This window comes from Ptychodera flava (genome assembly GCF_041260155.1).
Source record: "Ptychodera flava strain L36383 chromosome 23 unlocalized genomic scaffold, AS_Pfla_20210202 Scaffold_24__1_contigs__length_23054250_pilon, whole genome shotgun sequence".
NCBI classification, from domain to species: domain Eukaryota; kingdom Metazoa; phylum Hemichordata; class Enteropneusta; family Ptychoderidae; genus Ptychodera; species Ptychodera flava.
In genome coordinates this window covers 6133546-6156310 of record NW_027248278.1, presented here as the reverse complement: position 1 = coordinate 6156310, position 22765 = coordinate 6133546, and the positions used below count along the sequence as shown (strand labels likewise).

The 22765-nt window shown below is 36.5% G+C and overlaps 1 protein-coding gene and 1 long non-coding RNA gene across 8 annotated transcripts in view; both read right to left on the bottom strand.

Moving 5' to 3' along the window:
- LOC139124895 (talin-1-like) overlaps positions 1 to 22765 on the bottom strand; it is a 162942-nt gene that overhangs the window by 98395 nt on the left and 41782 nt on the right. For all 7 annotated transcript variants that reach the window (XM_070690997.1, XM_070690999.1, XM_070691001.1 and 4 more), the window contains exons 2-3: positions 11197 to 11452; positions 1574 to 1671 (exon numbers count right to left, since the gene is read on the bottom strand). In XM_070690997.1, coding sequence (XP_070547098.1) covers positions 1574 to 1671; positions 11197 to 11332 — 234 coding nt within the window. In that variant the 5' untranslated portion in view covers positions 11333 to 11452. The remainder of the gene's footprint in view (positions 1 to 1573; positions 1672 to 11196; positions 11453 to 22765) is intronic.
- LOC139124808 (uncharacterized) lies at positions 6326 to 9187 on the bottom strand. Its single transcript, XR_011550042.1, has 2 exons — positions 8209 to 9187; positions 6326 to 7755 (listed from the first exon to the last, which is right to left on the bottom strand). It is a non-coding gene; the product is annotated as an uncharacterized lncRNA (long non-coding RNA).

Below are 22765 nucleotides of genomic sequence, written 5' to 3'. Positions count from 1 at the left end.
CCCTCATTTCTACCCTGAAGAAATTTGTCACATGCGATTTCTTTCAAACTATTTGATAAGAAATTTGCATGTTCAAAATATTGTCACTCAATGTTGGTATCTCTCTTGAAAAACTATTCCACTCTGAAAATTATTGAAAAACTTTAAATCTGATTAAGAAATAAGATTTCTAGAGTTCTCAATGGAGATTTAGAAATTCTTGGTATTTGTTTTCTGCCCAAGCAAATGGCTGCAATGATGGTGAATGCTGAAACACAGCAATAGTATATAACGCTGGAAAGTTGATGAAATATGAAACGATTAAGTGAGTTTTGAAAAATGCAACATGACAAGAATACACAAAAGAAATAGCACATGAACAAACTAATAACGTGAGAATAGAGAGAGTGAAAAAGACATGAATGCCACAATGGTAGCCAAGCTGAATATTTCATTGACAGGGTTGTTTTATTGGATAACTGGAGTTACAATTACACTCAAACCAATTTTGTGTACGTGAATGCCTCCAAACACACCAGTCACGTCCCTGGGACAATACCAACACATTTGGAATGAACAAAATCCAAGGAAAATGTCCACTGGAATTGCATTTCCTTATGAACGCCCTGGGCACGAATTTTTTTCCCAATGTGGGGCAATTATTTGGACAGAAGCAGTTTAAACTAATACTGCATCTCTGTAATCACATTTACTTATGTTATTTTAAATAAGGCTGCCGATTGCTTGAGTAATGTTTGCTGAGTGGAGTGTACACAGCGGTGGATCTAAATACAGCAATTTTCCACTTCTCCAGAATATGAAAAGATGGGGGTTTTTTATCTTAAAAGCATGCAGTTTGATAGATAAGCAGTAATTAAGCTGGCTATCTACTGGTAAATCACTAGCAGTACACAGCTCAGTTCTGCTTCTCATTTAGCAAATTAAGCACAAGAATACTTCACACAAGTAGGTCTTTAGATGCTTTTTTACATTAATTCGAGAATTTTTTTCCATTTATCCTGCACTTTTGAAATTCCTAAACCTCTTCCATTCATTTTTTCAGTTTCTCTATGAAAAACTCGAATTTTTTCATAGGTACTACCAGTATAACGATTATTTTGAACACAAAGCTGAAGGAAATGAGTTGCAATTTCGAAATTTTTCAGACAGACATAAATTGTAGCCCGCAATCGTAACGTTGCTGGGAGTCGTCCCGTGTCCCTTCAGTCCCTGTTTGCGGCCTCTTTTAGCAGGATGTATTACACTGTATACACTAAGTTGGCACACTCCAAGCGTAATGGCTTGATACCACACAATTTAAATCTGTCACTTCTACACAGTTGCTTATCAACTCAGTTCTGCACGACCTTGGAAATTTTTACAATTTCCTGAAAAACTCATAATATTTCTAAATACGTGCACAAATTTTGGATTGAATCACTTAGATTTTTGCTACTCAACTGCACACAGTCAATTTTTTTGGTGAAAGGTTTTAAAATTTTTCGGACATTTTTTTTTGTTCACTCAAGAAACTGGAATGAGCAGAGCAACCAAAGAGAGCAGCAGGACATTTGATGAAATTTAATACACTTACCCCACTTCTGAGCAAGTAGTATTCCATCGAACGCCCAGCTTCCAGCCATACTCCCTTCTTCGGATCTTCATCAGCAAGAAAGAGGCCATACTCGTTGGCTGAAAAATTAAAATTCACAGGAAATCTGTGAATGGGATGCTAGACTCCAGAATGCAGCTGAGAGTGTGGAGTTGTGTGTAGCTATGAGAGCACACTGCTTTTGAACAGCCACTGCCATTTATGTCCCGGCCTCAATTCCATCTCATAAATATTCATGACCTGCATTCATGCTCATGAATATTTATGACATTTGCATACATCTTATGACATCATTTCCACAGTGTCACTGGACTCCCTCGCTGCACAGGAAATTCTAATCTATCATTCACCAGCCAGGATTTAAAAATATCGAAGCCAATGACAGTAATGTGAGCTATGGGACATTCGCACACATAAAAATAGCACAAAATAAACAGCAATCACAAATTTTTTTGGCCGCAGAAAACATAAAAAATTTGTATTCCAGGTCAATACACTAATCAAGAAAAAAATTATATCAGCTAAAATCGGTGCATTTTATCTAAATTTGTTAGCACACTCTCATCAGCTTCACAGGAAAATGTCAGTATCAGCCGGTATCAGAATTTTATTTGAAACCAAAAAAAAAATTTGCAAAGATCTATGGAATTTGAGACAATAAATCCCGAAAGTCTTCCTGCAATGTTTATCAAGCTTTGTCAAATACATTCTACCACAGAGGTTATCTTTCCAATTTTTATCTCAAATTCTTCAAATTCAGGACAAGATAAAATTTCATTGATAATTTTCAGGCTAGAAATGCAAATGGCGCACTTTGGAATTCAGGGCAGGCAAATTTTATCACAGTGGGGGTCATTACTTCCTTTCTGTACGTCTGCTGACATCACTTCTGTACAGTCTAACATCTGATATAGCATTGTTGATGTTTGAACCATAAATTTTTTTAAAGTTTACACGTCAATAGGAGAATGAATTATACCGTAACATTTCTTTAACAGAGCAGTGGTAAGTTGAAGAACAGTCGAATTACCTAACTGACGTGAAAGGAATGGAAATTTTTTGTACATATGATGCTTTGGTAGGACTGAAAATTTGACATTTTCTGTGCACCTGAGCAGAAAATCACCTCGCAAATATTGAATAAATGAAGAAAAATTTCATGCCAGGACTGAAAGCTGCTTGCAAGAAACTATTGATTGCCGAAATGCTTTACGTTGACAATTCATAAATTTAGCTGTGTGGATTAGCATGCAAAAATTGTCCGTGCACTTGAGTCAAGAAATGAATTCAACATTGATTTTTTCCCTTCTTGCAGACTTAACTTTATGCCTTGCCAGTATAAATGACTGTGATGTTTAACCGTTCCAAAAAGCACTGTTACCATGGCAACAATTACAAAATTAACAGTCACTGCTAATGAAAAATTCCTAATTTAAGTGAATTCTTTCTTCTCTTGTCCAAGGATATGATAGATTTCAGTTCATTAGTGTTTTATGTACAATACTATCAATAACTACTGAAAATCACCATCAAAAATTTTGGCGGGAAAAAATTGTCAGAAATTCTAGGTGATGAATATTGTATGTTTTGCTTGTAGAGCTGTTCAAGTAGGGTTATAAAAACCTGGTATTCGGTTGATAAAGTTTGATAACGCATGCCATTTTCACCGTTCAATGCATAAGTGAAGCTTTTCTATATTCATTACCCCTCAAAGGACAAGGCTTTGAATGAATAATACAAATCACAAAAGGAACGGTGGCTAACGATAATTCAAAAATTTCCAATCAGTAACTCATATCCATAAGCTTACTTCACTTGGCCAGAGTTCCAAAGCACCAAATTCTTTGTCAAATTCACCTTAAACAAACACACAAATGTAGGTCTTTCAGGGTTGTCTTCTGCTATACATTTTGGCACCATAGATCAGGAGTTCAAATTCTTACAATTTTTTGTACTTGTATACATAACACATATGACAGCAATGAAGCTGTGAAATATCAAATGCAACAACCTACAGTTCCACTTATTAAAGTAAAAGCAAAAAATGTTTCATCAAAATGCAAAAATTTTTCCCATCATCATTTGGCACTATCGTTCATTCTGAAGAATGAATGTGTGCATTGTGAACAGAAAGTGCAGACCCTGAATTTCTGTGAAATAGTTCCACTGGTTCTGATTCGTTCTGGTTAGGGGAACTAGCCATTTAAATTTACGATACCAAAGATCATGAGTTCAAAACGATTACAACACAACGAAGAATAAATTTGAATGAAAAAATCACAAGGGGAAATCCCTTATCATACAATCTTGGTCATTGCTTCCTTTTAACCCTTTCACCCCCAGTTCCCTGTATACAGGTCCAACTTTACCATAGAAAACAATGGATTTGGGACAAACCATGGTGGTGAAAGGGTTAAACTTCAAGAAAATGTACTCCTCTTCAATACTTTCTACTACTTTACGGTTTTGTTGTTTGCCTTAAGTTCCTCATCTGCAAAATTCTGTCATGCTCTGTTCCCGGTTGTCTTATTAAAATGTACTGTGGAGTGTGTGCAATATTATTTTTGGTGAGTCACTCATTTGACCCCATCTCCTGTTACTGCACTGGCTCAAACTGTACTACGTTGGACATCCTGCAAGTTTAATGTTTCGTGGACCAATGAAGACAAAATTCACATAAAAAATTCAACACGGTCCGCCCTCTTTGGCTGAGTCTTGTGTATAGTAGTAGGTGTGACTGGGCCTGTACACATTCTATTATCAGTCTATGCATCTGTGTATGGGTCTACCTGCCTGTGAGTATATATGTATGTCTCAACACATGTATGTGTGTATGACCCTGTCTCTGAGTGTATTTGTCTGTGTTCATATACATTTGAGTGAGCCTGTCTGCGTGTGTGTGAGTCTATGTAAGTTTATCTGGAGTATAAGTATATATGAGCCTTAATTAATTAGGTTCTTTTTCGGGCTGATGTGCAGAGTCTCCAAAGCTGTGGCTGAATCTTACCGTTATAATTGAATATACAAATAGACTCCTTAAGTTGCTGTGAATACTGAAAATCGACAAATCAGATATAACCTTCCGAGCACGCTGCACATCAGCAGTCTTTTCCAATTCATATGTATGTATGTGGTATGTATGTAGTGGTATGTACCGGTATGTACCGGTATGTATGTATGCATGCATGTATGTATGTATGTATGTATGAGTCTGTCTTCCTCTGTGTGTCTATATGTGTTTGTATGTATCAGTACAGGTTTGTATGGGTAGCTGGTTCTTGACTATCCTCAACAGGCCGGTGATTGACAGTTGCTAGTGTCATGCAAAGCGGCATCTGAGGTCACGACCCCAATGTCCCATAGTGCAACATTGTAACCATACAGGGCTTTGAGCTGCCCAGGACCTCAAAAAGCACCTCTATATTCACAGAATCCTGTGAAAAAAGTCAAAGTGCCATGCCTGGATAGATTACTGTACCCTGTAAATACAATATAATGCTGGAAAAGCAGAACACTGAGATTTATTTGATTTGTTGACTGTTTGACAGCCGGCGTTTCTTGACACTTCCACCCATTTACGATGTTGACTTCCACTTCCACATAAAAATAACACCGACTTTAATTCGTTCAGACAATCTTTGTAAATCGCCCTAAGGGGTACAAAGGGCATTGTCTGACCCATGCACACTTTGCACTGACCCCCTAGTACACTTGTAAAAAAGATCATCCATCTTGCAGAATTCTATATGACACGTACATATACTATTATACTTCTATACACAGTTTTGACTGTCGCTTATTAAACGAAAAAGAAAACTATCAAAGGTTTGTTTCGCATCCTACGTCAATATAAAGATAATGAGGCTTTTCACTTCCAGTGTTTAAATTTTGCTTATTCCAGGTCCACCTACAAATGTCAGAAAACGGGAATGTTTCCGACAAGCTGTAAGATGACAACAACAAGTCGACTGTTATTTAGAACTATACTTGCCTACACTTGTTATCCAACAGACAATATTTTTCACCTGCATGTAATGCACTGACTTTTTGTAATTTTTTCAATTTAATTTTTTTTTGCAAGAGAAGACGACATGGCTAATACAGCATGATGATGATAGGAAAGGGCTTTCTTATATTTTGGCTTTACTGCCTGTAGAGTGCAGTATTTGATCTGAACCAATACCGGTACACTGTACTCACAGTACTCTGAAGTTCTACAATTTCAGCATAGTGTTCATTGAAAACAAATTGTCGAAAAGAGGAACAGAAAGCATTGAAATTGTTGACCAGGATTTCTGGCCTAATTAAAAATCCGGGATTACAACAAAGGTTGAGTCTTGCTAAGGCCAAAAAAAAAAAAAGAAATGTTTCTGGTCAGGTCCTTCTTTAAAAAATGGTGCGGCGACGCGCATTTTATTTTATTTTATTTTATTTTATTTTATTTTATTTTTTTTCCCCTCAAGGGAGGGAGAAAGGTCAGTTTTATAGTTTTATCAATATAGTCACATATATACTGTTCATGCAGTCACTGATCATGCCCCCCAAAGAATTTTTCTCTGTCTCTTAAGCCATTTGGTTTGGTGTCAGCCACAGCCGCCGGCCACAACCAAAAAAAATAGCGTCAATGACACTGTAGCTCCCATCCTGGACTATTTAGTGTTTGTTCTCTGGTCAGATATTTGAACATGTGTGAAAGGGATAAAGTGCATGAAGTGAAAATACTTAAATGAAATGTACTGGAGACAGTGAAATATGTTTAATGTAATTATTCAGAATATAAAATGGGAAAAAATACAGAATTAGATATATCGAATACTGTGATACAACCATTAACTCAACAAGTCATTTACGATGACATAGTCCCCACTTGTAATAGGAATATTAGTCTTGATGGGGCAGGAAAATGTGGTCATTAAGAAGTATCACTGGAGTGTATATGTTGAGATCTATGGGCACATAGGTCTATGTCGTTGTTCCCAATTTGAAACACATGAGGCATGTCTACGTTATGGTTCTAAATCGGGCAAAGAGATCAGACCTCTAGCAGTATTAGCCAGCCAAGAAATACATATGCGCATTATAAATGAGGTACAAGATGTGACATCTTAAGGTCTAATATACTATCAAAATTGGAGGGTATAGAACTTGTGGTTACTGAAATATGCATATATATGTATAATCAAGGTCAAAGGTCATCGAGGTCACATGACATTTTGAAAAAAAAAATTATATTGCTAATTAATCCCTATATGCCAAAAAATCAGATCTCTAGCTCTATTCGCTTGCCCAGAATTAGATGTGTACATAATTAATGAGGTAAAGCGTGTGTTGTCGTAAGGTCTCCCATCCTACTAAATACAAAGGACATAGCACTTGTGGTTACTTATTTATTGACATAAACATATATTTTAGGTAAATGGTCATCGAGGTCACATGATATTTGGTCAAAAAATTTCAAAAATCAGACCTCTCCTATAGTTATCCCTATATACGAAAAATCAGACATCCAGCTCTATTGGCTCGCTCAGAATGAGATATGCGCATAATTATTGAGGTACAATATTTGGCGTCATAAGGTGTCCAATCATACCAAACATGAAGGGTGTAGCACTTGTGGTTACCGAGTTATGGACAAATATGTATATTTGAGGTCAAAGGTCACCGAGGTCACGTGACATTTTGCTAAGTTATCCCTATATACCAAAAATCAGACCTCTAGCTCTATTGGCTCGCTCAAAATTAGATATGTGCATAATTAATGAGGTACAATATGTGGCGTCATAAGCTGTCCCATCATACCATACATGAAGGGTGTAGCACTTGTGGTTACTGAGTTATGGACAAATATGTATATTTGAGGTCAAGGTCACCGAGGTCACGTGACATTTTGTCAAAAAAATTGTATTGCTAAGTTATCCCTATATACCAAAAATCAGACCTCTAGCTCTATTGGCTCGCTCAAAATTAGATATGTGCATAATTAATGAGGTACAATATGTGGCGTCATAAGGTGTCCCATCATACCATACATGAAGGCTGTAGCACTTGTGGTTACTGAGTTATGGACAAATATGTATATTTGAGGTCAAAGGTCACCGAGGTCACGTGACATTTTGTCAAAAAAATTGTATTGCTAAGTTATCCCTATATACCAAAAATCAGACCTCTAGCTCTATTGGCTCGCTCAAAATTAGATATGTGCATAATTAATGAGGTCCAATATGTGGCGTCATAAGGTGTCCCATCATACCATACATGAAGGCTGTAGCACTTGTGGCTACCGAGTTATGGACAAATATGTATATTTGAGGTCAAAGGTCACCGAGATCATGTGACATTTTGTCAAAAAAATTGTTTTGCTAAGTTATCTCTATATACCAAAAATCAGACCTCTAGCTCTATTGGCTCGCTCAAAATTAGATATGCGCATAATTAATGAGATACATTATGTGGCTTCATAAGGTGTCCCATCATACCATACATGAAGGCTGTAGCACTTGTGGTTACTGAGTTATGGACAAATATGTATATTTGAGGTCAAAGGTCACCGAGGTCACCTGACATTTTGTCAAAAAAATTGTTTTGCTAAGTTATCCCTATATACCAAAAAATAAGACCTCTGCTCTATTGGCTCGCTCAAAATTAGATATGTGCATAATTAATGAGGTACAATATGTGGCGTCATAAGCTGTCCCATCATACCATATATGAAGGGTGGTAGCACTTGTGGTTACTGAGTTATGGACAAATATGTATATTTGAGATCAAAGGTCATCAAGGTCACATGACATTTTGTCAAAATATCCGAGATATCTGCGTGAACGGATGGACTCACGGATGGACGAACAGACGGACATGACCCAATCTATAAGCTCACTGGACTTCATCCGTGGGGACTAAAAATTGTGTCACTGCATCCTTTTTGCAATATGAATACGATGAGAAACTAAATTTTTATTTTTCGTGGCCTTATACATGGGAGTCTATGGAGATCTGCCTTATACATGGGAGTCTATGGACGTGTAAACTAAAAATATGCAAATTTCACCACGATTTGCCCAAATTTGGGTAAGGTCACTTCTATGCACTTCCATACCAAGTTTCAAATCAATCGGACTTGTGGTTTCAGAGCAGGAGATTTTTTGACCAAAAATGGGAGAAAATTACAAAAATTCATGAAAAATAGCAAGTCCAAGATACTGACCCAAGATGTGCACAATCATTTCATGTCAGCCCAAAGTACTTACATGCTAATTTTTCATGTAATCTGCTCAGTGGTTATTGAGTTTTTTCAATTTTGACTGTTTTTACATTTTTTCACTTAATTTGCATATTTTTGGCAATGACAACTTCATTTGAACAAAATCTCATCTACAGCCCATCATCCATGTACACACCAAATATCAAGATGAAATGTACAGCGGTTTTGGAGTTTTTGATGTTGACGGACAGACATACAGACATACAGACATACAGACATACAGACATACAGACGTACAGACATACAGACATACAGACATACATACATACAGACATTTCCCTAGCCTATAAGAATAGCTTCCATTGCCATATATACATATGGCTATGGGAGCTAAAAAAAGGGTGACGCGCTGTTGTTCAAGTGACGCGCGCGCTGACCAGAAACATTTCTTTTTCTTTTTTTGGCCTAATCACAAACACTCAACGTAAACACCGCCCTTGACATGATCTTGATCAATACGAGAAAGATGAACCATTATCTATTGCATTTGTACATTACACCTGGACTAAAACTGAAATATGAAATATCTTCTCATTATCTCATTTAAGCATGACTGAAGAGCAGTGGGTCCATACTGAACAATTTTACAAATTAACATAATCCATGTGGATTCAGTTGTTTCATATGGCAGGGTCTCATAGGAAAACTTCATTGCTTTCAGAAGGATTATAGGCCAAACATTTTTAGGTGCATCAAAATATTATACACACATCAGTGTTCCCCACTACGATGGCTTGAAAAAAAAGAGGGGTGATCAATTTACATAACAATGCCTAATTTGCATATTATTTTGTTGTGAAAATGTATTCTTTTGTATGGTTATCTACATATGAATAGATCTCTGGAAGAACAGAGGGGAGGGCAACCCCTTAAAATCCTGTTGTGGAGAACCAGTACATGATACAGGAAGTTACAAATGCTCTTATACTCTCTTTACCATAGCTACTTTCGGTACTTTTCTTGCTTTTGTTTCGATAACAACAGTAGTTTTGTGTTCGGGTCAAAAATGTAGGTCAACATGCAAGATAGAAGAATACAGGGCTCGCTCTGAGCAATTTTACAGATTAATATAATCCTAGGGAGTCCAGTTGCTTTGCAATCTTATGGAAGGGCCCCCTAAGAAAACCCTGTTGTTTCATTGCAAAAACAGTACCCAGAGTTCTCTAAGTCCACCGGTGGATAGACCTTGTCGAAAGGTATGGACACTGAAAATGTAGGATGTCATTTTAGATACAATTACTAGGTCAAAATTTCATTAAATATTTGAAACCAGTGATAGACACAGTGAACACTCTAAACACCACAGCAACAAACGTTGACATTCTATTTGACAGACATTTTTTTGTGAATCAGTTGTAGTTTCTTTGGCCTCATCTGTAAAGCACTGTGAAATACCAAGTATTTGAAGTGCTAGCACTCACTTGTACAGTGCATGGGAGTAACAGGGATTGGTATTGTCCACAAATGAGTTCAGGTCAGGACAAAATTTAATTATTCATGATAAACAACCCATATCATACATGTACATGCCATGTTTCCAGGCCACACACTGAGAATGGATCCATGATTTCCGGAGTTGTCCCAAAAAAGTCGCTAGACTTGATAATGGAAGCAATAATGTAGTGACAGGTATCAGGGCCTCAAAGTTCAAGGATTTTGCATCATTAGCCTGTTCACCCTAAATCCCAGTGGACAGCTCCACAATCACTGTATATTACAATGGGCTTGGCCCAGACCATGGTGGTGAAAGCGTTTAATCACTAAATGTCAAAATAGTAAAAATGCAGGGTTCCAAATAACGAGTGGTCATGCGTCAAAGGACCACAAACTTTCATTTGGGACCACCAATTTCAATTTTTGGCGGTCCATATCAACCACCAAGTTTTTGCCGCTCACACAAGTCCACTGAAGAGTTGTGAATGCAGCGCCTCGACAGAGAGGTTCAACCCTCATCCAACTCTACAAATGTGGTGGAATGTGCCAGAACAAGACATCAGCCCCCTATCCTATGGACCTCAACCTCCAGATAGTGAAACTTATTGTTTTTGGACCACCAACAATTTGCTATTGACCACCAAAATTTGAATCTGGTGGTCAACGCTGAACACCACACAATAAATAAATTTCTAACCCTGCAAACACAAGCTGAAAGTTTCCTCAGTTATGGCCATTTCTTTTCTCCCATAATTTCACATTTGCTCTCCCTGACAACTTAATGTAATCTCAGATCTCTATAATAGTTGACTATTTTAAGTTGTAATTCATGAATATTCATGAGAGAATCTGTCACAGGCAAGTACAAATGAATAATTAATACTAGTTTTGCATAAAATTATATACTCACGTTCTCCAGAGTTTGCTTCTTTGACGCGTTCTCGTATTATTCTGCAGGCATCGTAGACGATGGTGGATGGGTCAAACTGCATGGTTTTGGTAATATCCGACCCAACCACGCTGATCTTTAATGACAGAGCCGCCATTTTCGATGAACTTATTTACTCAAAATTCTTGCTTGGTGCAGGTGTGTTTGATATCAAATGGTTTCTTGGGGGTATATAGATCAAAAATAAAAATGTGATAATCTTGGTAATCTTTGTGATCTGAAACAAAGAATACATGTAATAAAATTAATGAATTGCTCACTTTCGTACAAATCATACAGACATACCAATAGTGTAATTTCAATGAAATTCTACCAATGCTGTCATAGGTCACCAGGAGGTCAGGGTTCAGAGGTTAAAAGGGTCAGGGTTCACAGAAATACAAATATAGCAATAGTGTAATTTGAATAGAATCCTATGAATGATGCCGTGGGTCACCATAAGGTCAGAGTTCAAAGGTTTAAAAGGGTCAGGGTTCACAGAAGTCATACAACATACTGATGGTGTAATGTAAATGAATTATTACTTGACAAACTTTTGTTTGCAGATCTAGACAAGTTGTTCACTTGGTAACAACAATCCACAACACTGAACAGCTGCACAGCCAAGTTCACAACAATATACAAAGTTTGAAGTTTCTACGCCTGCTTATCTGTAATATTTATTTGACTAAAGCTGACAACTTGACACTCATTCAGTTATTTCATAAAGCATTGCTACACTAGCTCCCTGCAACCTGTGAAAAGTTTGCATCATGGGATAGTCAGGAAAAGGTCAACCGGTTCTAGGGTCGACGTCCCAGCAATAAATATTCATTTGTAAGTATAGGTACTGAGAAAGCTGAACATTAATCAGTGAAGTGTACATGTTGCTACCATACTAATTCTGCAATGCAAATTATTCTTCCTTTGTGCAATACAAACATCTGTTGAACCAGACTTCTTTAATCTAATCTTATCTAACGAGCTCATCTTTTTCCAGACATTAGACAAACAGACTTGCTATTCAATAATTTACATGACAGTCTTTTATCATAAATCCTGACTCATTTGTGAAAGGGAATAACAATACCGATAATTTTTTTTTCCCATGCCTGATATTTTAAGATCAGGTTGACAATACACCACCTATTTGAAAATAATTTGAACACTCTAATATCATGTCAAACCATATGTATTGTTCCATCGGACTAGTGTACTTAAACATAGTTCTTTACACACTGACAGTGATGCTTGCATTCTTAGAGAATATGGCCGATCAGCGAGAATTGTTTTTCAGATGCCGTAGCGGTAAAACAATAACTCCTGGCACATGTTTGCCAACCACTTAAAGAAGCAGTCAGCATTGAAACGTTATGCCATTGCTTTATTTACATCTCCTATCGTGTTGACCATATTTTAGATTTTCACTCGCCAAAAACACAAGCTGGCCTTTCTACATTTCAATTAAATGACTGAACAAATTTAGAGGTTGGTGGACAACATTGATTGTGTTAAAAATTTCTGACTAATGCTCACATCTGGGTTCGGGCCAGTGTCATTACCCACAATGCAGTGCTCCTGCCCTAAACTAGACTCTACCCGATACACAGACAAAGTGCTTTGAAAGTGTACAGGCAGCAACCAAGTACACTATACCAGTCTGTTGCTTGTTTTCCACACTGTTAATTGCACATGTTTCATGGTCGAACAGAATGGCATAAACTTTGTTGCACCGTAGTTCCAAAGCCATTTAGTTTTACCTAAGTCACAGTAACAACCTATACAAGTACGTACATGTACAAAGGGAGAGGTCAAGTGTTGTAGACTGCAATTCTGGGATTATGTTCAATATTTGGTGAAACCCAACGAGAGGATAAATAGGTCTACGACAACAATTATATGTTATTAAAAAGATAATATATTGTGTTGGAATGCCCATAATTGGATTAGAATGGCATGTTACAGATATCTGGTGTTGAAGTTGGACTCAACATTGGGAACTAGCATGAGTCAGCTGATGGCTTTAAAACAGATTCCGACTAAGGGATTCTGAAAGAACTCTTGGTTAAACATTGGTTATGCTAATATCTGACAGTAATAAGGAGTCTGCTGATTGGTCAGAGAGGTGCTACATTTTAATAAATATTAATGAGATGCTGATTGATGAGATTTTTTTATGGAAAATACCAACATCTGTATAGGAAGACTGGTCACTCATTTATTACACACGTGTTAGTTCACTCCTTTTGGTAATTTCTTGATAGCGTATACACTGTATACAAATTTGGGCATTTTTCAAAGTAATTAACCCTTTGAGTGCTGTAATTTTTCCCATCAAAATTATAGTGCAACATTTTTTCAAATTTTTCTAAATTTTTCTGTAATTTTTTGGTAGTTTTGGACCAAATGGACACCATATTCCATTGACTACAATGTTTTAGCAAAATTCTAGCAAAAATCTGAAAAAAATTGACTGATGGTATATTTTGTGAAGGTGACAAAAGTTGACTTTGGAGCTCAAAGTGTGAAAGGTACCATGAGCATGAGCGGAACTGAAAATTAATGTATGCGATTTCTGCCAAAGAGCTCAGTAAATGTGATGGACAGTGCAAATGTATAAATGTCAAAAAAAGATTGTAAAAGGCAAATACATTAATAGTATTTACTTTGTATTATAAATGCATTAGAGGATTAAACTCCTTGACCTTGCATTTGACCTGCCTACATACAGCAAGACAGCATTTCTGGAATATTCTTTCATTTTATTGACTTCATTTTTGGTCAGACTTGGCATATTCCCATGAATAGTGTAAACCACTGAAGAATCTTCACATCTCAAAATATTTCTAGACCTTATGGGATATTAATGATGTAGTTATTCTAATCCTTTTTTTTTTTTTTTTTTTTTTTTTTTTTTTTTCCAAAACTACTTCTGGAAAAACTAGCTTGTGCCATCTTTCATCTGATTAAATTTTATTGAAGGTCTAGAAACAAATCATGGCCATCAAGAATTACAGCTTTGAAATCTCTTGCACAATTTCAAAATTGTTTATCTATATGTACTTCTTCATACAGGACATTCATGTACTGTACATGTATTTCTGACCTTTCAAATGTGCATTGTCTAGTAACCCTTATCAAACCGTGGTTTTTACGCAGTTCCATTATTTTCTAGGGGAACTCTGTAACAGATATCAAGCTTGGTAAAATATGCTACAATGGACTTTACTTCTTTGCAGTCCTGATACAGACCAAGGAGAGCAATATCTGCGTTTACAGACATGCACAAAAAGAAGATCAAATTGAATAAAAGATTTCTGAGGAGCTGCAGTGAATGAATTGGTTTTTTTCACTCAAAAATGAATCCGACTTTCCTGACACAATCGCTTTTCACCGTGTCACAAAAGACGGTTCACACAACGATATAACAATCTCTGAATTAAGCAATCACAAAAATTGCTTTTAAAGGATTAAATAGACATTATCCTGACCGGATCGTAGGTCTGGCGACTGCTGAGCGGCAAGACAGCCACATGGCCACGTCAATGTACGACCGGGAGGATCCGAGTCTAACACAAACAGATTACTGTGACGACATTCTGCGGAGCCTTTTAAATGCGACTGACAAAACGGAATGGCCAACAAACTTAGCAGAAATAATTATAGGGCAAACAATCGAGACACAATCGAGACAAAGTTTAAAATAACAGATAAAAATGCTTTCTTGAAAATTCTGCCAAAAAACTGACTCTCCGTTCTACATAATTTTACTTATCAAGTTATTTTAATAAAATTTTCAAGTTTAAAATAGTCCTACCTACAAATGTCATGCATCAAAAGTCAATTTAATTTTGATCTGCTATGAGATATTGAGTAAAGAATCAGTGGATGTGTGGCATTTCCGTTTGTAACCATGGTAACATGCTCGGCATGGAAGGTTCATTAATCCATTGCTATTGATGAAAGCAAAATTTACAGTACTCTTGTTTACTGTACAAACTGCATATATACTAAATGTACATATTATACATACCAGTACATGAATATGTGAATGAAAATGGCTTATCTTTATCGGACTGCAATGGATGTATTGTGAAGGGAGAGTGTAGTGTACTGTTCAGTATACTATACATACCAGTACAGCAAGGCATAATAAACAGCAGTAGATAGAAAATGTTCTCTATAATGTGATATTGTATTGTAAAGTATTTAATGTAGTCATACACATACGGTACATGCATCATGTGTAGTAAAGTGTTGTGTGCTGTAATGTAGAGTGCACTGCAGTGTAGTGCACTGCAGTGTAGTGTAGTGTAGTGTAGTGTAGTGTAGTGTAGTGTAGTGTAGTGTAGTGTGTGTAGTGTAGTGTAGTGTAGTGTAGTGTAGTGTAGTGTAGTGTACCGTAGTGTAGTGGTTTACTGGTGGTGTACATGTACCATAGTGTACGGAAGGTGTGGTGCGGTGTACCGTAGTGTAGTGTGGTATTGCAGTGTTAAAGTGTAGTGTGGCAGTGTAGTGTACTTTAATGTGGTGTAGTTTAATGTAGTGTAATGCTAGTGTAGTGTAGTGTAGTGTAGTGCAGTATAATGTACTGTAGTATAGTGTAGTGAACTGTACTATAGAGTATTGGTCACATTGGTAGAAATAAAATACTAAAAATAGTGATTTAAGAAGTGTAAATTAATTATCAATCCAAAATAGTAGTTGTAATCAACAAGAAGTTTACCGTCTACATTCTTAAATTATCATGACTTACACATTTCTAGAAGGGTACAACTGAAATTTCAAACTCAGAGACATTAATATCTGAAGGTAAAACAGTTTTAATATATCACCGAATTAAAAAATTAATCAGTTGTCAAGGTTACACTTTGATAAAGCACTTGAGGTCACATATAATAATGTCATTTCCTACATTTTGCCATTAAAGCTATGTGATAAGGAAGTAATACTGAGTTTCATACTCACAAATAATCATATTGCCATGGTAACAGTTACTACTCTTAGGATCATATTGCTCAAGCAGATGCAAATTCAACAATGAAGAAGTTCACAAATTTTGGTAAAAGGTCAATAATAATTTTTTTCCCATCAATATGTATCACATGAATATACCAGTATATGCATGCTTTTCATCTTCAGCAAGGAAAAGGAAATACTGTCCAGGTATTAGCAAACTTTGATCCGCTACATGCATTTTCCCGATAAAAATTGCCTCGAAACACACCCTCAAAAGAAATCCACCTTCCCTAGTTGCCTGTTAATCACTGCCTGCAACTAATTCTTTTGAAATAATTGACTGTCGCTTTTCTACAGTACATATATCTCACAGTAAAATTTTCAGACACTGAAATTTTTTAAATTAGTTTTTAACTCATTTAACTCATTTTGAAGCCTTTGTTGTGCAAAAATTTAATTTTTTCCCTTGGCATTGACTCAGAGAGTAAGGATTTAGGCAAATTCTGTTTAACTTTTGCCAAAGACATCACTGTCATACTATGCAACAGTGGAAGGTCAGAGGTCGCTGTAACTGTTACCATGATAACTGTGTTGACCCTCAACCAGGCACACATACTTCGTATGATCAAGTATGGACAGAGAAATATCTATCCAAAAGGAGGATTATTCAGCCCTAGACTGACCTGGTCTAAGTGAAAACTTCATTCCAGTTAGTCTTATTCTGTTTGTAAAATGAAGTTTCTATTCCAATCCAGTAAAAAAATCCACGTTGTAATGCATAGTTTCAACTTGTCAACACAGCCTGTAAGTGTAATGTGCAATATTATTGTTGACGAGTGAATTTTTGTCCAGAGTGGAATTCATTTGACAACAATAACATTGCACATTGCGGACTGAACATCGGGTCTGTACAGCTTGCATGTATACTTTGTGCATCATCATCCTTTAGGGAGATGAATAGCAAAATGTATTCAACTCTTTGAGTGCTGTAATTTTTCCCACCAAAATTTTACTACTGCGATATTTTATCAGTTTTTATGAATTTTTGTGTAATTTTTGATAATTTTGGACCCAATGGACATCAAATTTCATTGGCTACAGTTATTTATCAAAATTTTGGCAAAAATCTGAAAAAAAATTTGACTGAGGTGTATTTTATAAACATGACAAAATTGATTTCCGCGCTCAGATTGTTAAGACATACTGTATAATAACGAAATACTATCAAAAGATGCAGCAACATGTATCGTCCCTTTAACCTGTTCACCCCAATTCCCTGTATACGAGTCTACAATCACCATTGATAACAATGGCTTTGGGCTAAACCATGGTGGTGAAAGGGGTAAAACTTAAAGACTGTGTGTGTGAACAACAGTCACATTTCAAAGCACAATGATTAGATCATCACCGACTCTTTTAGAAAGAACATTGAGAGAGATGGCTATAAACTGCCTTATCGTACGGTTGGATCACGATAAATGAGATTTAAAAACGCAGCTGGTGAAGTGTCAAAAAATTCTGTACGCATCGCAAGGCAGACTGGGTTTTCTCTATTCTTTCTTTGATGTAGAAATATTGTTGTCATAAATGTCAGACAATGGGGAAAATCAATATTTAAAGAGCTGGAGCTGAGTTGCTCACAAGGGCTGTAAAAATTGTGGATGGAAGTAAATGCTGTGACGATAACGACCGCGACATGGCTGGCTTCAGCCTTTTTTTTTCTCTTGAGTGGGATCTCACAGAGCTGAAGAAACACGCTGATTTTCCATGAAATTCTGCCCCTCAAGCCAAGTTTCAATTTAACCCTATTCAAACAGCACTTAGGAATTCATTGTAAAGCCATTAAAAGTGGTTCTGAATAGCTCGGCACAAACACGCCCCTAAAGAATGGCCCGTAAGTCACCAATTACATTACATTATGCGATTCCCCGACCATCAGACAACTATCAACATTGCCACAAGCCCGAATTATTATCCCAGTCATAGCCCTTGTTCAATAAAAATTACAAAGAAAAAAAAGCTTCGGCAAATACCCCTCCATGTCTATTTTCACACATCTTTGACAACGGTATAAGTAGTGGCTGAATGTGCGAACAGGAAGCAAGTCACATTCAATATAGCAAACAAGACCCGCACACACCCCTAATCCAACCGATTGCTGCTGTTCCATTCAACGATATTTGTCCTCTGCTAAATTCATGATTAACACTGTGTCACAGAAAAATACCTCTTTTGCTGTGTTCTATGCATGCCTAAAAGTCCTTTCTCCTTCTTCAGTGACCAACTTTCTCGATGGCTAAAAGCAATTGATATACATAGCGCCTTCTTTTCGTCAAGAACGGAACACGCTTTAATAGCCTGTTATTTTTCCCTGATAGAATTTGCTCAGCATTTCTATAGATACATCACTCAGAATTGAGTTTGAATGTGGGCACTTCCATTAGAAACACATTAAGCTGTTTCTTGTAGTGTTTCTTGAAGTACAAAATATGCAAAATACTTCAAAAACTAGTCAAATTGCACAGAAAATGAGGATTTTTTATTAAAATCTTTCAATAACTAATTGGCTATGTAAAATCTTACTCTAAATTTTCTTCATCAGAATACTTATATCTAATTTGAATTAAAAATAAATTTTATTGGTGATCAAAATATCCATGATTAGTTTTAAATTAAGTAAAAAAGAAATGACAATTGTGGTTGGTATTTGCACACGACACAGGTTATGTGATAGTGTTTCATAATTTCAGGGGAAAAGACATGATTGGCAACATATGCAAATGTTGAGAGTAGGAGTAAAAACTTTTTCATCAAGTTTGCTCTCCTTTCCATTTGCCCCTATTTCCGGTAAAACTGTTCACATTCACCACTGATAACAATGGGTATGGGTCAAACCAATGTGAGCATGGGTCAAACCATTGTGATGAAAGTATTAATCTGTTAATGTTACTAAGAATTTTCTATTGTTGAGAATTCAAAACAAAAAAGTCTTATAACTGAAGAATACGTGATTTGTTTGATTAGAATATCCACCTCCAAAAATTAACTTTCTTAATCACCCAATACAAGATAGAATTAGAAAAATCTTCAATTAATGTTTTTAATTTTTATGTTCTTTTCATGTATGAACACGACAAAAGACCAACTCTTGAAAACTAAGATCTCAAATAAATGATACATCCTTGACAATAATCGGCCTAAGATGAAAAAACTTCATTGAGTATGACAATGGCTACCGTTAACCACTTAATTTATTCGTCTTCACAACATGTATGCCGACTCGCAAGGCGCGAGTCAAAAGTCATTTATCGTTAAATATTTCATCATTTGTACAGTAGCTGCTCTCTTCCCTACTGCAAGGAGAAGAGGAAAAGTCACTCCACACAGCCATGGAAAAAATTCTGAGAAAAAAAGGCTTGATTGTTAATAATTCTAAGGGACAATTTGCTTGATTTGAGTTGCATAGGCTAGCAATTACTTCGTTGCCGATGAAACATCACTTAGTCAATGTTTATTGTTGGCAATCAGTCATAATTGATGCACAGGTCAGCTACTACCACTTATTGCCCCCGCTGTTCTAAGCAGGTTAGCCAATCATGACGTTTCAGGCTACAAATTTGGCAACGTTGGACCTCAATAACTGTAGAGTAAGCCTATTTTGAAAAGAAAAGTTTCACAAAGCTCTTGGAATCATGCAAGTTATCATCTTTACAGTAATGTGTTTGGTGTCACATCACCTCTGCATATGATTTGAGGTACAAAAATATTCTGCACTGAGTGACTCATTTTGTCAAATTTGCATACTTCATTAATATTCATTGACACAATTTGCATAATTATATCATTACTTAAGAAATAGATTTAAACACATGTGTAAAAGGTCAAGCATAAGTCACGCCAACGAGCTGATTGCTGCAAAAGTAAATTGTGTGAAAAATTAAATTCTGATGAACTCTACTACCGTTATTAGAACATTTTTTTAATTTAGGTAAATCTGTTATAATACACATTCCTTTCTTTCTGGTTGGTTCACATGTGCACACAAGTGATCAAAGATTGTACACATTCAGTGATTACAAAGCAGTGTGTGTGCACAAATGTAGATATGTCATAGCAGTACCAGTACATACGGTACATGTACATGCATAGAAGTGGAGCAATATAGGACACCTACAAAATGTTCAGCATTGAAAAATGTTTGGTCTTGATTTTTGACTGTATACTTTATGGTTTTGCCTGCACCCTCCTGGACAATAAACAAGCATTAATCCAATCTTCTAGGCACTGTTTAGCCAGCCTGCGCTGGAGCATGAGCCAGAAAATCTTAAAACTATATTCCTTTCAAAGTAAACACATGCAAACTGTACCGGCACATTTTGCAGTGCATCTCAAATTTTTACTTGTCTTCATGGCACATTAAAACACACTGCTGCAAATGTCTAGCACAGACAGGATTAACAACTTTTCCCATGGATCCTTGCTGTTTGCAAGGAAAAGCATCATTGCTGCCACACCATGGATTAGACCAATGGCTTTCAACACCAATGATATTCAGGGTGCCACCTGACCATTTGCATGCAACACATTCTCTTCCACTCAAGAAAATTTCATGTACATATATTATTACTGCTACATGTACCAAACATGAACTTGATTCTAGGAAATTTCAAGAAGTTTAAAATCTGGCAATCCAATTAAAACGATATAGAAATCTTGAAAGATTGAATGCACGACGGTGTTACATGTACTTGCCAATATTGCACATCTATCTGTATGCTTGCACTGGTATGGTCATGCACTGTGCAGGTACCAAGCTGTACAAGTCTACAACATCTTTCTGAAAACACCTTCATATAATTATCATACACCAAATTACTCCTTGTCTATTTCTGTTGTAAAAAGTCTTTTTTTAAATCAAGAAAATGACTTCTGTGAAACAAAATGCAGAAAATTTTACCCTAGTACAGATACGCATGTAGAGTTTTTTCTACCGCTTTTGAAAGAGATGCCACAGTATCAGGAATAAATGTACAGTGATGGCGTCAGCTCAATTTTCAGTCATCTCATCAGAAATGCTTCGACTGGATCTTGAGATCTTTTAAACTTTGACTTCAGAGACAAAAACACCACTCAAAATGCAATTAAGTCCCACTTGGAGGAGTTTAAAAAGGGCTGTTTGGATGTTGGCACACTGATTGGATAAATGACATACTGTAGAAATTGTCAGGGCGGCGGAGTACAGTGCTTGATGACAAGAAACACATCTTACGCGTTTCTATCCATCAACAATATAGGAAGTTGTCTAAAACTAGAACGATTTGGAAATTACGGCTTGTCCATCATCAAAACCATGACAACCGTACGGTATGTCAGAATCTCTAGCAGTGCACTTACTGCATCCATTCATGACTTCTGATTGGCTAAGAACTCATCAGCTGACTAATAGCCTACCTGTGACATCACAAAAAGTTTAATCAATCTGCGATTGTTTGGCACTGGTCAATCAAGTCTTGCAAACATCACAATACACATTTCAAGCATTCTGATTGGTGTTTCCCTAATCACCTGATTACACTCATTATAAAGCTTATTAGCTTAGACATTTCTAATTGGCTAACATTGTTTCCTTTTATCACTGAATAGTTGTCAGACAGTGTGTACATTCAAAGCCAACACGTTAACAGATCACATACATTAATTTTCACAACATGCACAAATTCTCATGAAAACCTTCGCTAATTGACTCCCTGACATCGGTTCACCCTACTTGAACACTCATATGAACTCCATTAATCTCAGGGTATCTGCTTGTTTAAGAATTATTTCAAGAGCACTGACTCCATTTAATTCACTTAAAATATGAAATAATGAACGACTATACAGAAAACCAACCCCTGCTCGCTGAATGCAACAAAGTGTCACATCAAATTTCCACCACCGCAAAAGGAACAAGGCAAACCTGCCTACGACAATGGAACGTTCCCTGCGTACAGCATTATATGAAGAAGAATTGCTCATTTCATTCTGAAGGAAGGGGTCTTGACCAAGTTAGCATCATGCATGGGCAAGGTGATTTATGCAAACGGCAAACTGTCACTTCATATTTTTGTACCTGTACCGAGGAAGTGTTCAAATATCCAAAGACAGGTTCACCTTTAAACAGAACACAAAAAATTTACACTTTAACGGTACTGGGTATACGTCTGTACTTGCACACGCATCTTTGTTAAATTTAAATTGATATAAATATTTGATATTTGTCAGTTTAAAACAAAGACTTTTGATATCGACAAGATATATTGCATGTAGTCAGTACCTACGGTACCGTATACTGGCTTGAAACAGATAGCATTATATCACAGTGCAGAAAGATTATGTTTGCATGAAATGCAAATTGTAAGTCTAGAGAACTCCTTCTCTTTTTGTAGAGTACGCTCTTTCAGCTGTCACTTTTGAATATACTTCCATTTTTTTCCGTAAATGCAAAGTAGGTTTTTTTTTGCTCATTTGCAAAAATATGTCACAGTGGTAGTGCTTCATGTATCAATCAAAGCTTGTGAGAAATGTCAATGTTGACACATGAATTCCGGTC